The sequence below is a fragment of the Meles meles genome, chromosome 7, assembly GCF_922984935.1.
Source record: "Meles meles chromosome 7, mMelMel3.1 paternal haplotype, whole genome shotgun sequence".
Taxonomy (NCBI): Eukaryota; Metazoa; Chordata; class Mammalia; order Carnivora; family Mustelidae; genus Meles; species Meles meles.
In genome coordinates this window covers 132,099,113-132,116,234 of record NC_060072.1, presented here as the reverse complement: position 1 = coordinate 132,116,234, position 17,122 = coordinate 132,099,113, and the positions used below count along the sequence as shown (strand labels likewise).

The window sequence follows — 17,122 nt, the reverse complement described above, 5'->3', positions numbered from 1 at the left end:
AGGTATGCATGTGTAAAGCAAGATAGATCGCTATTTACACAACAGTAACCAGCCCCTTTTTTGCATTTAAGCTAAAATCTGTGAAATCAATTTAGGCATTTTCTGTGGAATATTTTGTTAGCACTAACTTCGTGATATAGAATCCTAGAATACTTTTCAGAAGCAAATGCCAAACTTAAAGCCTACTTCTCATGTACCCTGCTTTTACTGCTAAGAGTTACAAAGTTAACAGCTTTGATATGGGTTATTACAAGATTGAAACTTTTTAAAGTGGTAGCTTAGCAAAAGTTTTAGATCTTAATTGTCAGAACTGTGAAAGCTGGCTATGGGAGAATGCAAAACATTATCTTCTGTTTTATTAAAAGACAAAGACATTTTAGATGAAATATCCTTTAACGCTTAAGAAATTTTCAAATAGAGTAGGGAAAAAAAGTCCTTTCGAACAAAATAAATTTATGTTTTCAAGTATGGTAAAACAGTGTTAAGTGAGTCATAAGTGTAAGATCTGATTTTTAATAAGCAATTTCAAAAATAAGTCCATCATTAAAAGGTTTAGTTATTAAGTCTTTTAGTTCCATGTTGATCTCACAACTTGGTTTTGTGTAAGTCAAGTGACAGGTCCACCAGCATTTGAAGGTTTTAGTCTTTGAAAAATATTTTTTCATTCTTTATATACATGATCATCCAAAGTAAAACTATCATTTGAAACTTCCATCAACTAACTTTTCTTTCTTAGATAACATCATGAAAAACTTTAGAAGCCTACAAAAATGAGTTAAATTCACCAAAATTGGCAAACATGGGTAACTTTTACTTCAAAGATTGTAGAGTAAATAAACAGATACATCTTTCAATTGGGCTATCAAGCAATTATACAACAAAGCATGGACTTCTTAGCAACATCACTATTTAAGACAGCAATGGATTCTCTTTAGTTTTACCTGTTGTAATCCACAGTAGGGTTTCCAAAACTTCTGCACATTGTGCTTTTCATATCAAATTTTTATTAAAGTCTTAGCTATTTTCTAAATGAATATCCTTTTTATTGGATTTTCCCAATTACAAATGAAATTTAATTTTACATCTATAATTAGAAACAACACTTACAATGGTACTGTACAAATTTAGGTCAAAATAAAAATATATGTATTTTGTGGTTTCATAAAACTTCATTTACTGTATCTTTAAAGAAAGCAGAAATAACAGCAATATATGTAAAAGTAATGATTTAATGACTATAAGCAAGACAAAGCAATAGAATTGTGCTTCTTTTCAGACTGGGGACAATGAAATGTTTAGCTACAATTTTCCCATACAAACATGAAACGATATTCATATAAACACCCTCACAAATAACTGATGGGTGATGAACATACACCAAGTTCGACCAAAGCAAAACACAAACTGAAAACGGCTGTGGTTATTCATACTTTAAATTGAACATGTTCACTCTATTTAAAAATTAATACCTGGAGAAGCTAAAAATAAATTGCTTCTATTTCAAGATATTAGAGAGAGGGCATATGTCATTGTTTATAACTGTTAAAGCAACTCCTTAAATTTGAAGTAACTGCTAAACCACATGCTAAAATAATTTTAGATAAAATGCCTTCTTCCAGAAATTTGCTGGTTTACTTAAAAATTTGTTTTAGAATTACGGTGATCAATACGCATTTTAAAAACACATTCATTCCATCAAAGGCAATAGGAAATGAAGACACTGTTTCCAAAGTCTTTAGTTAAAAATTTTTCTTCACTGCAACAATTTTAAAAGTAAACATGTATTACTAGAGAAAATCAGTATTATGATTTGCCAATTGCTTCCAATGGAATAGAATTTAGAATTAGAAATCCACATTAAAAATGTTCTATGCTGATAAGGCTCAAACATAGGGTATCTGCAAAGGTCGAACCAGTTGGGAGAATTTAACAACCATTTCTGAATGCATGAAACACAATATTTTCTTTATAGTATTTATAAATATATCATACAATACTGTTTCCTGTTATGTCATATACCAATATGGCATTGTACAACAAGCATAATGCCATCTGATTCTTACAAAAGCGAATCATTTAAACAAGTCAGTAAAATAAACGGTAGTACCCGCTTTTAGGCATACAGATTGTAAAACTGAAGTTTACTTTCCTTTGATCGGTTTTGTGTAACAACAGAGAAGTAAAAATCAAACAGGAATCAAAATGGCTAAATATGCAAGAAGTCGTTATTCACAGTGACATGGCTACATAGAATGCATTATTCTATGCATATTCTTTCTGTTTGTTGAATTTCAAGATAAAAAGCACTTGTTTTCTACAGGTTCACAAAACAGCATAATAACAAGAACAATCAAGGAGAATGTAATGTAGGCGTTAGTTGAGATTAACAAACTATGGCCCAATGTTTATATCCACTGCAGAATTTTTCAAATCTGAACAATGGTTACAAAAACCATTTCACATCTTGCCTAACACACAGAAAAACATCTTGCCTGCCTTCTCAGAAACCAATTCTCTTTAGAGGAACACTCTTTTCCATTAACGTCCATATGAATATCACATCTAGTCCATCTTTTATAGCCAAATTTAATGTCACTACAAAAGAAAGCAAATTGGACGACAGTCACATGTATTAGCATCTCTAAAGCTGTAATGGCATGAAGATATCTATATAAATCGGGGATTTAAAATTTTTTTTCCTTAAGAGTCTTGGGTATCAACCAGATGAAGTTGCTGAGGACCCATTTACTGAGGATTTTCGAGGTCTATTGGCAAAGGAAGATTGGTGGTTACCGCTGGGGCTGCTGCTGGTTCCATTCATAGTGCTGGAGATGTGAGGGAACTGAGGATGAGGAGACTGAACGGGAGTGCTGGGGCTAGGCAGACAGGAAGAGGTGGAGGGGGCACCTCCTGCGGGGCTGTTGGCCTTGTCACTCCCAGAGTCACTTTCCAGTTCTCCAGCATTTGTCAGTCCATCTCTCTGGTGACTCATCTTCATTCTTTTACAAGTAGGTCGAACTCTGTATTTCAAAGGAAGCGGACCATTCTACAATGTGAAAAGGGGGGGAAAAAGATCAGTCCTCTTTAAATACAGTTTTACCACAATAATCTCGGAGTATTAGTTATGTTACCTACCCTTCTCCAGGTATAAATGTAGGCAATATCCATTAGTGTATAGTAATCCTTTAAAGGTTCCTCTTCATACATGACATCAATCTATTGGAAAATAATATTTCAATTACTAAGTACCATGAAAAACAAAGATAGAGACATTTTCTGTCATCTAAATGCAATCCAAAAATGCTTTAACAAACATTCTCTTCAAACAGCTGGACAAGGAAAGAATCCCTCTTGACATTCAAATGAGGAAAAATATTTCCTGAAATTACTAAGGAATTTGTTTTTATAGCATAAAACGAAATTCATACCAAACATTGTAAGAGACAATTCCAATTAAGTTCTAAATCTAAAATAAAAAATCTGTTGCTTTTTTCGGGTTCAGAATCCAAAAAGGAAAAAGTCATTGAATTAAAAAAAAAATCTACATTGAATGCACAAAAACTATAAAGTAGATACCTGGAAAGTGTTAGGTATGTCCATTTTACTTCTGAGAAACTTTCTTAGGTGCATCACAGTCATTGCTGCTGGGCAACGTAAATATCTTTTATCATTCACCTAAGAATACATTTAGAAAAGTTATTTTTTAAAATTTCTAACTTTCGGGTAAGAAAAAAATTTCAGTTAAGTTGCCTCAATATGATACAAAGTATGAATACCAAAACTGAGACTGACTAAATTCTCAACTTGGAGTTTACTTAAATACAAAATAAGGAGATTTCTAATATAATAAGAAAACTTTAAATACATCAAAACATTAATTATTTAAAGTATTTTGTAAGCATCATAATCATATATAGAGCAAATTCTATCTAATTATTATCAGATATATATCATTCTTAAACATCAAATACAATCATTTTTCTCCTATTTGACAGCATCATCTAGCCTAAGAATATCCTAAAGGGCAACATACACCTTCATAAAATCTAGAATCCAAACAATGTTTCCTCTGTATGTTTTTGCAACACGGGACATACCTCCTCCTTAGCTTTCTCCTTGTCTTTGTTTACTTTCCGATCCAATCTAAGAAACATAATTTTATTAGTGGAACAATGCATCTATGAACAGATTAGCATAAAACACATTTCCAACAGAATTTACCTGTTCTGGTCAAAGAATTCAATGGATAAACTTATTATCTCATCATCAGTTATAATTCTCTTATCTTCATCTGCAACTTCTCCTCTATCTTCATTAGAGCCATTGGCAGCTATAAAGACATTTTGAAATTCCATTTTAAAATTGAACATTTAATTAAAATATTATATATGTAGGAAAACGGAAATGGTACTTTTAAGTGAAATTCAATTTTTATATATTATTGAGTAATAAATTCTCCCGCCAAATAAAATGTCTTTTCCCTCTCTAAAGAGTTTACCATCAGCTGAAGGATGAGCTGCATAAAAATCCCTTCTTCTCTTCATTTCATCTAAAGAGAGGGGGAAAAAAGACTTAAACATTTGTCACAGCAGGTAAAGCTGATGAATACTTTGTAAAAATTCATTTGTAAGCATGTTACTCACTTTTGAAAAGCCCTGGAACTAATTTGTATACAATATCTTGGAGAGTTTTATCTGACCTGAAAAAGAATTAGAAAACTAACTTATTAATTATAATTTCAAAATTTTTAAATGCTCATAAATTATTATAGATTCTTTTTCTTTATAGTATAGTATCTTATGTGATTGTGAGAGTCTTCATCAGATAACAATTGTGAGAATAAAAATTCTTCATGTAGTAGTAACCTTTTAAATCAGTGGAAAAATACTTTTACATTCATTAAGAAATTCTTCATATTTCACTGAATCAAGAGAAGTGTGCCTTTCAAATTGCTAAGTTAGCTAATACGAAAGAGAACAGAGAGAAGAAAATGGAAGCACTTTAAACACACTCATCCCTACCTGTCATAAACTCAATAAAGCAATGCAGAAATGGAGAACTAATTCAGGTTTAAAAAAATGTTTTAAAAAAACACTTAAAATCCACCTCGATAATACTGAACTTTGCTTAAAATTAGTCATCATTAAAATGGCAAGATATGAAGAGCAACCTTCACAAAACACACGCATTAGGTGGAGACTCAATGGTAAATGTGTGACAAAATAAAACAGGGTAACCTTCACTAAATTATGCAATTCCAATAACAATTAGAGACAATAATTTTAAAACTTTTCGTACCTTATATTCAGTAGTGGTCTGGTTTTGTGAACTTGGACATCACAGATAGGACAATATTTGCTGGTCTCCAAGTAACGCACAATACATGTTTTACAGACTATATGTAGAAAAACAGAAGTTTTGTAAGTTTAGAAATTAGATGTTAAGCATTGAAATTAGTATCAAAAATGGAAAACTAGGGGTAGCAAAATGCTAAATGTCAAAAGGTATCTCCAATGACCTAAATGAACTCAATTAACATCCTAAGAATACTTATACATTGCAGTTACACGTTTAAAATATGCATTAACAGAAATTCACCAAACCCAAGAGTAGAAAATGACTCCATCACTTTGTAACAACATTCTCAAGGATTGTGGGAATTGTTAACAGTTTTCAAACATCAAAAAGAAATAAGAAATACACATGACACACAAGAAAAGGTCTAGAACTTTGCACTTACAGGAATGTAGACATTCTATTATGGTCGTGGCATCAATGAAGTACCCTCCACAGAGCACACACATGAGGTGGGGATTCAGCTCCGTGATCTTGATTCTGGTTGTTCGATGCATTTCTGCTTGATAAAATGCCCTGCAAGACACAAAAATATTGGCCATAATCCACAGAAAGAAAAACGAGATTATCTCCCAATTTCTAGTAACCGAAGGCTCTGAAATGCTGAGGAGTTCATAAAACTCGTTTAACACTGTACAGCTGGACTGTCCCAACGTTTTCAACAGAAGGAATTAACTAATGAGACCTGAATCAATTATAGTGAAATGACGAAAAAGGATTCAAGTAAAGTAACTTGTGGTCCCTCAGTTCATTCCAGGACAGAGAAGAAAAGGTCTGGGTGGGGGCTGGGTATTCGGGTCTCTTTCTTCCATTTGTCCTCTAGCCTAGCAGCCCCAAGGCTGCTGCAGACGCCACACAGTCCCCGCAGATATTTACCAACCGCCAGGGCTTATCCCAGGTCTCCAAATTTATTGTAAAACTTCCTTATGGATCTTCAATCGAAAATCCGGGAGACTGCCCTGGCTTCCCAGGGGTTCTTGTTTTAGGCGGTTCCAAAAACCAGAACCTGGCACGTTTTCACGCGATACAAAGGGAAAACAAATTCTGCCCTATCTGCATCCCTGGCATTTCCGGAGCTGGGTGCTGGGGCCGCAGAAGCACCTCCAGCCGGCCTCGGGCTGGGGCCTGAGCGCGCGGACGCCCGGGGGCCTGGATGCGAGGGGCGGATCCGGCGGCGCCCTGGGCTCCGTCTCGCTCCGGATTCGGAACTCGCCCCTGTCGGGGTTTCCATAGCAACTTACACTTACACTTGGCATCCGGCCACCGCTGCAACTCCGCGCGAAGCCGGGCCGAGCCCGGAGCTTCGGCGGGCGTGCGGGTCGGCGGGGCGGAGGCGGCGGCGGCGGGCGCGGGGGAGGGGCCGGCGCGGCGCGGGGGCGGGGCCGGCGCGCGGGGGGTGGGGGGGTGGGGGTGGGGTGGGGTGCGGGCCGCGCCGCTCGGGGGTGGGGCAGCCCCACGAGGCCCGCGGCGCTGGGGAGCAGGATCCCGGCCGCGGCAACCGGGCGGGCAGCCTGGGGGGCCCCCTGAGCGTGCGAGTGGTAAAGGAAAATGCAAACCGCACTCCCGGCCATTTCGGACACTCTTGGGGGCCTCTTTCCAAGTCGACTCGGTGCGAAGAGCTTCTTTCAGATCTTGACTCGGTCTCTCCTGTTAGTAATCACTAGGTCAAAAATTTCACGAAGGAACCTTTTGAGAATTGCCAACTGTGCACTTAGCCCGAAACCGTCAGAGCTCAGATTGCAGAGATGTTTATTGAACTGAACCTCTTTAAAGTTTTCTTCTCTAATATGAAGTTCTCCTTCAGATTAGATGAGCGATACAAAGTTTTGCTAAGGCTAAAAAGTGAAATCTGTTTTACAAGAAGACAAGGAGGGGGCAAAGCCGTGTTTTATTTGAACTATGCTGGAGGCAAGACAAACTACTTTAATCGGTACGGGAGTGACAATAAGTAAAGAACCATGTGACCAGTCCATTCCCAACGCTAAATCAACACCTTGTCAACCCAGAGCAACGATAGGAGAGAAAAACAAATGTCATTTTCTCAACCTAACCTCCATACAAATCCCCACACGATGGAATAATATCCCGAACAGACAGCATATATTATAGAAAAGTCACGGTGGGAGACTGTCAGCAACAATACACCAGCGGACAATCAGGGAAGTCAATTATTTCGTGTAGTGCTCTGGAAAAATATATTTCTCACCCCCCACTTCATTCATTTCGGAACCTAAAATAGGACCAAGCTTCTAGACCTGTTTGAAGTACATTCTTAAAACCGCTTTCAACAGAAATCTAGGAACCTGAGAAACTTGGGAGATACAATTGAGGTTTTAATTCTTAGGGAATTTTAATGCAGAAGGAAATACCAATCAACATACCTCAATGGCTGAAACTAATGGCTTTAGAGCACTAAAAAAACGGTAAAAACAAAACAAAGTCTCTTTTATGAGAGTGACCATACTGGCAACTGGCAACTTCAACCAGAAAACTTCACCTGTGATTCCTCAGTTATCTTTTAATTACTTTTTTTTACAAGACTATTGTTCACATATTGTTAAAATAGATCTAAGTGGGGTTGCAGAGAAGTTGTGGATGGAGCACTGTCCCTAAACAGTAGCAATATTTACATCCATTGTGGTTGACTAAAGACAAACCTTAATTCTTAAAGAAAACTCTCCTTGTGAAACCACAGGTCCTTTCCTAGAAAGATAGCAAGGTGATACTTATATCTCCTTGTGAAAGCATCTCACACTAATGCCACCGAACATGAAGTTTAGAAAGGGACTTCAATAAAAATAGTTGCCTTTATTTCTCCACTGTACAGAAAACACCAAGCACAAATACTAATACACAGGTCAAACCTCAGTGGAGGGTAATCTACTGGTTGGCTTTTAACATTTAAGGCACAGGTACCTGACTAAACCTTTCAAATTCATCTTAAGTCTTAATTCACACAACTCTTCTACCTCAGTTCTGAGGAATCTGGCCACAGTCCTATTACCATCTATAATGCTAGTAAATACCACTTTGTTACTTACATAAAAATCAGTTCTTTATCTTTTTATACCACTTGAAAGTCCTGGCAATCTAAGGATGAGTTCCAAAACGTTTGACATGCTTGGTAGATTTAAGAAACAATCTTATTGCACCTTAGAAATGAAAGCCTTCCACGTTCCAACACAGAAAACTGCCAGGTAGGCAAATAAAAATGCACCAAACGTACCACAGTAAAAATACTCAATAGTTAAAATTTGCCACTGTAACATACTTGGTTGGGACTGTCAGTTTAGTTGAGAGGCCTAACACCAATAGTGTCAAAATGAAGCAAAACAGAAGCAAGTTCTTATGTTAACAATCAGCTTGACTATTGCAATCTAAGAAATGCAAATGAACTCCATAACCCCGGTTGGGGTTCACAGCCCAGCAGAAATATGGGTAAAGTTTGGACTAACTTGACTCCAAGAGAATTTTGCTCAGTTGGGTACTTAATGCACAGCTCAGAACTTGGTGGTAGAGTATTAATTAATTTATCAAGTACAATTAAATGCTCATTTTTTTTTTTACAAAAGCGTATATGTGTATACATATGCCTAGTGTCTTTTATATGGCTTTAATGATACTGTTACTAAGCATATAATTTGCACAGGTAGGTTATTTCAAACACCTCTGCACTCTGGGGCAAATGTACAGGAATGAACTCAAATATTAAAAAGTTTGTAAATTTGCTCATAAAATCAATCTCTAAGGGATTCTGATCAGTCTACTTAAAATAAAATTAAAATATTAACATAGTCACATAAGTCACATACTGTCAACAGTTCGCATCCTTAACTTTCAAGTCTTTATTAAAGCCTGTAATGTGTTTTCAGAACTTGAGGGTTGCGCTTCCTATAAAACATACTTTGAACTACTCATAGCATTCTAGGTACCACCAACCTACACTTGGATTTGGATAAACATGCCCAGAATTTTGCCTACTTTAAGAGAAGGGGTTAAATACATGCTTCTCTTTCAAATGTTGGACCGTGACCACTAAGCCCACTAAATCCTTTTATTGCAATTGAGAATGATCAAAGTCTCTCTACTTGTTTACTTCCAATCATTAACTGTAAATTTCTGGGAAAAAGATCATGCTATATCGCTGTCAAACCCAAAAGATTGTGTAAACATATGTAGTCAACTTTTTGGTCCTCCTTTTCCAAAGCATCTCTTTACCAACACGACCTTTAGCAAAACCTATAAAACGTAGTGGACTTAAGTCAAGGTTCTAAGTGCATCCCATAGTAGAGGTTGAGAGAAAAAGTGCAGTCACCAAGGAGAAAACACAGAAAAAAAGAATGGGGGGGGGGGGGGGAGGAAACCTCTTGCAAGACTAACGTCCAGTCACCATCATCACTCCAAAAAAAGCTCCAAATTTGAAATGCCCACTTCTCAGTGCGCACGTCCCAAGTAGTGTTTAGAGAACTTATCTAAGACTCCCAACAAATAACACCTTGAAAACTTTACCATTTTAAACACAAATGCAGGAGACCTTGGAAACAACTGGGAACCGCCATCTTACAAGCCATCCAATTTCACACAAGTGTCCCTCCAACTTAAGTTAATAACATTTTTGTTTGAGCTCTTTCCAGTTTAACATCCACCTTGGCAGGATCGCTGCCCCCCACGTAACCCGTCCCTATAAAATGAGGGCATTCTCTGGATGTTTAAACCCCTCAAAAGCCCTTTCTTCGGGAGAAGAGGGAAGCCACTTGACCCGAGCAGCTCCCGATTTCAGGAACCCGTCCCCGTTTCATCAAAATCTACCTCTCAACAAAGGGCGCCGTGGCGGGGAGAGCCGCAGAGACTGGAAATAGAAGTGTTCTTCTCGGGGGCCATGTGCGTCGCGAGGGTGTAGAGGGGCGCTCGGGGGAGAAAGGAACTAAAACGTGGGGCCGCGCGCGGCGCGTCCGGGGCTGGAGCGGGCGGCGGCTGGAGCGGCGCCGAGCCCGGCTGGCGGCGGCGGCGGCGGCGGCGGCGGCGGCGCGGCGCGGGCTGCGGGTCGGTCCCGGCGCCGCGGGAGTCGGCGGGCGGCGGCGGGCGCGCGCTCGCGGGCGCGGGCGGCGCGCGGGGCCGGGCGGCGCGCGGGACCGGCGGGCGGCGGCGGGCGGCGGCGCGGGGCTCGGCGCCCACGCTGTCAGCGCCCTCCCGGCCGGCGCGGGAGAGGCGCGGGGGGGCCGCTCCCCATCCACCCGCGGCCGGCCCGAGCCCCGCGCGGCCCCCGCCGCCCCCCGGTCCCGTCCCGGAGGCGCCTCGCCTCCTACGTACCCGGAAAAAGCAGCCGGCGAGAGGCGATCGAAGCGGGCGGAAAAGACAATGAAAGTTAAAAGTCGTTCAGCAGAAAATGAATGTGAGCCAAGCGGCCATCTTGAAGCGAGCTGCAGACGCCGCTGTCAATGGGCAACGAGCGCAGCCGAGAGGAGCTGCGGCCGCCGCGCTCGGCTCATGCTGCCTCCCGAGCCCGGCCTCCTCCTCCTCCTCCTCCGCCTCGGCCTCCTCCTCCTCCGCGGCCTCCTCCTCCTCCTCCTCCTCGGCCTCCAACGCCTCCTCCTCCTGGGCCTCCTCCTCCTCCTCCTCCTCCTCGGCCGCCGCCGCCTCCTCCCGCTCCGCACTCGGGGGAGGGAGCGCGCGGAGGGGGCGCGATCAGTATTATTCTGCGGGGCTGGGAGGTGTTTCTAATCCGGATCGGGGCTCCCTCGCCAACATCCCCATTGTCTCGCCCCGATCTCTGCCTTTAATACTACGATTATTATTTCATAGTTGCTGTGGGGGGAGGAGGGCGAGTGGGGGGCGCCGTGTGTGTGCGTGCGGAGAGGCGGGGGGAGGGGAGGAAGGATGAGGAGGGGGGAGGGGAGGGTGGAAAAAAAAATGCACCGCTGAAGGCAGAGTGGAAACTGACACCGGCTCCAAAATGGCTCAGAGTCCGCCCGCCCCCTCCCCCCGCCCGCCCCCCCACCGGGTCACGTGCTCCCCTCATTCCTTAAGGGCGGCCTGGGAATTAGTGTCGGTGTAGTCGGGCCCGCGGCCGCCCCCTCCCCTTCGAGCAGCGCGACCCGGCCCCCTCCCCCTCGCTCTGCGCGGCGGCGGCGGCGCTGGCGCGGCTGCGGAGACATTTCTCCACAGCGCCACACGCGCCACCCTGCTCTCGGCGCGGGCATCGCTCTGGCCCCGCACACAGCTCAGCCCACCCCACCCCCCGTTATTTCTTTCTTTCCGCCGCCCGCCTCCGCCCGCGGCGCACACGTCCACCGGCTCTCGCCGAGGAGAGCGCCCGGCCACCGCCCCCGCTCGGCCCCGCCAGCCCAACGGGCTGCGGCCCAGACTCCGGCGCCGCGGCGCGGAACCTGCGCCCGAGTTGGGCTCGCGGAAACAACAGCGCCCGCCCCTGTCTTCCCGCGGCCGCGCCGGCCCCCTTCCCCGCCCGCCAGCGGCCGAGGCGGGGCGCGCGCGGGCAGTGGCTCGCTCCGGGCAGGGGCTCCGCGCGGGGGCTTCTCGAGCCGGGGCTCAGGAGTCCCGCAGTCGAGGGTCTGGCTGCGGGCGAGCCCCCCGGCGCAGGTAACGGGACCAGCCGGCTCCCGCCGCGGGGCAACCAAGTCCGCTCCCCAAGTCCCGAAGCTGGGGTCTTCAACAAACCCCGGAGATCGCATCCTTTCCCACTGTGTTTAACTTTAATCCAGAGAAAAGGCGATCGTTAAAAGTTAACGCTAATCGTATGTATGTCTTCAAAGTAATAATTAACACACAAACTCAGATCCAAACAAACTCTCACCACTCTTTTTGTGGGAACAACTTATTTATTCAGAGTGTAATACTGTCGACTTCTTTTTGTAAGACTTGAAAAAGACCAAAATGGGATCAATGTACAGCTTATACTAAAGGTATCTGAAATACTTAGGCAGAATTTCCCTCAACTCTTACAAGTATAAAAAGTGTCAAAATTGATGAACGACATAAATCCAAAAGGAAAAAAATTTTTCTACTTAAGAGTAGGACATCCAGCTCGCACAGACGGTGGTTCGGCCGACGACAAGGCGTTCCTGGTCTTCCTCTAGACCCGGGCGAATCGTTAACTTCCCCAAGTTATAACTGAGTTGCTCTTTCCAGACTTTTCGAAGCATCTTTAAGTTTCCCCACTAAATCCTAAAAGACGTTTATAATGCCACGTTTTTAGGACAAAACACAAGAGAGAAGTATCCAAGATTGAGAAAGGTGCAAGAAAAAAGTCGGGGCACTTTCTAAACGAGTTTAACATTCACGAGGATTTTTAACCTTTGACAAACCACTATGGATCAAAAGAAGATTTTCCTCTAAAATATCTCATCTTCAAGTGGGATACTTGTCCTCAGATGTGAAATATAATTTCCAACTGAATCCTCACAACAGGCAAGGTATATCAAAACTAAATTTCTCAAGTTACTTAACAAAATCTATGTTGTATTCACACTTTCTGAAAGTTTAAAGTTTGATTAATGGTTACATTAAAACAATTCCACAGGAGATGCCTTTTGAAAAATTCAAAATTCATCAAAATTTCAAGTAATGCTCTTCATTTTTTTAAGTGGTAAGAAATAAATTCGTTATCATTGTCCATTAACAAATGTAGTCTTGAATTTTTCCAGTCTTATACCGGCAATACAAAGAATTTTAGAATTTTATGTACTTCCTCCTTTATAAGAAGTGATTTAAAAATTATTGAAAATCCTGTTTGAAAGTTTAATTCAATTTCCGAAAACAAAGAAGACATTTTCAAAGACATGTTCTTAATTTTGCTTTGTCTTATTGGAGCAAACTAACCACAAATAGAAGAAATTTACACTCAATACTACAATTCAGAAATTTACTTAATCAGAGGGAACAGCAAATATAAAACCAATTCTTTATGAGTAACATCTTAATTTCAAAAGTGAAGCCTACTTTAAATCTTGCTTTTAAGATGTTTCCCATTAAATCCTAACCAACCTTCATTATCTACTGACAGATGATTAGATAATTTTTCTTTTGAACTTTCCATAAGCATAATTCTCAATTAAACATCTATAAACAGGCATATTCACAGGTCCTAATACTGTACCTGTAATTGTTCCATGTTGCAACTAAAACTAATCTCTGGGTGAGATCGGGAATCAGTGTTCTAGGGAAGGAAAAAAAAAAGGCTGTTTATGTAAATCAAGAACATTTAAAATTTCATTTCACATTTAAATTTTAGATAAGGTTTATATGTAAATACCTCTACATTTAAGGTCACCAAATATGCAGGTCTGTACATCTTATGAAGTTGATTGGTCTAAAACAACACAATACATAATTTCAGTCTTTAACTCTATTTTTTAAGTTTCCTAAATTCCCCCTAGAGAACAATTTATTAAACTTTACCTTTATCTGATATTCCAAACGCCAAGAAACATCAGTTATATGGGGGAGAGATCTGCCTATACTAAAAAATACAATGATAATTTTGTACATAGTATCTACATAAAAACTTCCTATTTTTACCAGGAACGGTGTCTACCTCCCACACCACACACATACACAATTTCAATTTACTCTGAATTTATAACATTGTTAAACTTTATTTTCAAGTTCTGAAGAGTAAAGAGCATTTTAAAAATTATCTCAATAAACTTTATCTTTAAAAACATTAGCTTAACTTCAATTGTTTCACTTGCCCTTTAGCCCCTTTCTTTTGGTCAAGATCCCTGTCTTTTTGTCCTGTTTTGTTTCACACCAGCACTCTCCATTCATACCTGCAAGTGAAAAGTGGCTCAGCTTGACACCTTATACAGTACCTACCTTCCCAGTAGGCTTTCTAGGGAATTCTTATTATTCTGGAGGGGGGAAAGAAAAAAAGAAAACACATCTTTGCAAAGAGAAGAAAAATAGTAATTGTTAATTTAAAAAACTTTAAGTAAGTAACCTGATATTCCGTGCAAAACAGTTCTATTCGCTCTCTATCAAATTTACAGTCTTCTAGATAAGTGCTAAAGGGAGGGGGAAAAAAAGCCAAAGTTTAGTGTCCATTTTAAAAACTGAAATTGAAATCTTAAAGGTACTATTTGAAAACAAATGGATATTTAAATAAATCCTGTACCTTAGAGTTGATTTGTCAGCTCTTTGCTTTCCTGCCTCCAGTATGTAAGTTGCAGCTGCTGTGTGACAATGTTTTAAAACCACAGGATCGATATGTTTCAAGTCTGGGTGATCTAAAATAAATTAATTGCTAGTGATGCCTGTGATAATAAATTCTTTATAGTCATGTTTCTAAAATGGATATTTTCATTTGGGCAAAAATCCCCTTTAACAAGAACACAAAAAGAATTCAACTATAAGGAATGGCAAATATTAAGTGAATGAGATGAACAACAAGGTCAATGGAAAACAATAAAGAACACACATCAATAATTCTGCTGTTACCAGTCTCAATTATCATCTTTTATTTTACCTTAATTTCTTACTGTTTTTTAAAAAACTGTAGCCCCAAAGAAAGAAAATAACTACACAGTGATCATTACAATGATGGGTGAAGTGAATTCAGAGGAAAATAAGAGAAATATTTTACATGATGTAAATGTAAGAATGAATAAACCTTCCCTCTAAAGAATGGTTACTTTTAGGATAACTGGCTCCCAGGACAGTAATATATCAGGGGCGGGGCACGAGTTCAGAATATAAAATACAATTTTCAAAATATTTTCAGATTTTGACAGCTATCCTTTTTTTTGAGATTAACCCAGGTGGTGGTTACTATTTTCGTTTAAAGAACTTCCACTTTCATACTTTTTGTACAAAGGTTTAGATCATGAAACTACAGAAAAAACAAAATTTGAATTGTTGGGATATTTATATTTAAGAAAATGATCTAAAAGCGATCTGTCTTAAAATATGCCTTCAATCCATACTGACACGGCACTCCGCAATCACTGACCGGACCACTTCAAAGGGACTCATCTCCTGGTAACTGGTGCGGAACAGAACATTCTGCATCATATTTTAAGATTCTAGGCGTGAAACCTGTGCAAAATATATTTAACTAGCGTGTTGGAGTGATCACAGGAACTTGAGGTGTTCTCTAAGCTGGAGAATGTCAGGAGTCTGTGACCTAGTAATTACTTTGGAAACAGACTCTTTAAAACCTTTGCCAGCCTAGCACTGAACGTTTGAATTGCAGGGAGGTACCCTGATGAAGTCCAAGTGTCAACCAGCCTTTGCCTCAGACCAGGCTGAAAACCTTAGATGTTTAGGCCACAAACAAGACTTGAACACGGGCTTTACAAAGGAACAAAGAGACTGGGAGGAGAAATCAGACCAGAAACGTGTAGCAAGCTATGTGCAGGTGCCAACTGGGAACACAACAATGGTCAGGGTCCGCTCCGGGTTCACATCCCCACACTCCGTCCGGAGCGAAGGGCAAAGCCGGGAGACTTCCTCTTCCCGGGGTTTTCCCCCTCTCGCTCGGTCTCGCTCCTCTTCTACGAGCGCCCCTCCACCCAGGCCGATCTAGCGCAGAGCCGAGCGGCTTACCTAACACGGCCTCGTCCGCCTGGGCGTCCAGCAGGCTCTGGAAAGCCGCCCGGAGGAGAAGCGTGAAGGCGTTGGAGTCGAAGGAGCCAGAATCCGCCAGCATCTGGAAGCCTTTCTGCACATACTCCGAAAGCTCCATTGTGAGCGCGCCGTGACCTTCGACACGCGCACCACGTGACACGCGCCGCGCGCTCAGCTGATGCGGCCGCGCGCGCACGCGGCTCGGGCGGCGGCGCTGGCTGCGGGCCTCCCAGCCCGCGGCCTCCCCGCCTGCCTCCCGGCTCGCGCCTCGGCCAGCGCTTGGCCGCCCACCGGCCGTCGCCCACCACCCCCCGTAGTCCCCCGCGCCGCGGCTTCCGTCCAGTCCTTCCTTCTGCGCCAGCCGCGAGAGCTGCGGCGCCTCGGCAAGAAGGGCGGCCCCGGGCGCTTTGTGGACGCGCTCGGTGCTTTCTCTTCCACGCGCTGCTCACCTAGGTCTGTCACCAGCTCCTGCGGGGCTCCGCTGGAGCGTTTCTTGAAAGACCCCCTCGGAGCGGGGTGGAGGAAGGTGTCGGGATCCCAGCCCCAGGGATCCCGAAAACTATGTCTTCCTTGTTCCTCAGCGAGAAAGCCTGCGGGAAGTTCCCATTTGAGGCGACTGGTTGTGTTGTGTTTTGTTTTGTTTTTGGTTTGAATTTTTGTTTTGTGTTGTTTTACTCAACAGCCTAACCTCCCAGCATTACCCTTTTGTGAGTGGGACTGTAGGCAACTAAGTATATAATTCTTGTTTATTTTTCTTTTTTCATTGTCATTTCTGGGATGTGGCAATGGATGCCTTCCTGCATGGACGTGTGTGTGTACGCATATATGCATCCATGTAGGGCGCGTGTGTTCCTACTGTACCTAAACAACTGAGGGATTAATAAATTATCCACAAACGTATTTGACAGAATTATTAGAACCTTACATGCCGCTGCAAATAAATATCATCCAGAAGCAAACTGACACCAATGTTGTGCTCCTGTACTCATTACATCTCTATGGTTTTAGTTAAAGAATCTTCACATGTTTATATCAGGCATTTATCTTCAATACAGTTAGGAACGGCGAGGTCTTGACTAGAAGCGATTACTGTCTCGGATATCCAAAACTTTAAAGAGTCCAACATTGTATAAAGTTTTTAACTTCCCCTTTACATTTCTACAAAGTTGGAGAACAAGAGTGATTC

At 41.9% G+C, this 17,122-nt stretch overlaps 2 protein-coding genes across 3 annotated transcripts; both read right to left on the bottom strand.

Annotated features, from left to right (window-relative positions):
- Positions 1 to 790: 790 nt before the first annotated feature.
- On the bottom strand, positions 791 to 10,917 carry BMI1 (BMI1 proto-oncogene, polycomb ring finger). 2 transcript variants are annotated; one of them, XM_046012539.1, is made up of 10 exons: positions 10,666 to 10,917; positions 5,741 to 5,871; positions 5,299 to 5,395; positions 4,644 to 4,699; positions 4,499 to 4,549; positions 4,222 to 4,330; positions 4,098 to 4,143; positions 3,577 to 3,675; positions 3,136 to 3,216; positions 791 to 3,046 (listed from the first exon to the last, which is right to left on the bottom strand). In XM_046012539.1, the coding sequence occupies exons 2-10, from the start codon at positions 5,850 to 5,852 to the stop codon at positions 2,717 to 2,719; spliced, it is 981 nt and encodes a 326-aa protein (XP_045868495.1). In that variant the 5' UTR covers positions 5,853 to 5,871; positions 10,666 to 10,917; the 3' UTR covers positions 791 to 2,716. The 2 variants fall into 2 exon arrangements, with proteins under 2 accessions (XP_045868495.1, XP_045868496.1); XM_046012540.1 differs by lacking the exon at positions 10,666 to 10,917 and adding an exon at positions 10,165 to 10,307.
- Positions 10,918 to 12,171: 1,254 nt separating this feature from the next.
- On the bottom strand, positions 12,172 to 16,072 carry COMMD3 (COMM domain containing 3). Its single transcript, XM_046012541.1, has 8 exons — positions 15,916 to 16,072; positions 14,486 to 14,597; positions 14,312 to 14,375; positions 14,188 to 14,222; positions 13,771 to 13,831; positions 13,625 to 13,681; positions 13,469 to 13,528; positions 12,172 to 12,537 (listed from the first exon to the last, which is right to left on the bottom strand). The coding sequence occupies exons 1-8, from the start codon at positions 16,052 to 16,054 to the stop codon at positions 12,478 to 12,480; spliced, it is 588 nt and encodes a 195-aa protein (XP_045868497.1). The 5' UTR covers positions 16,055 to 16,072; the 3' UTR covers positions 12,172 to 12,477.
- Positions 16,073 to 17,122: the final 1,050 nt, after the last annotated feature.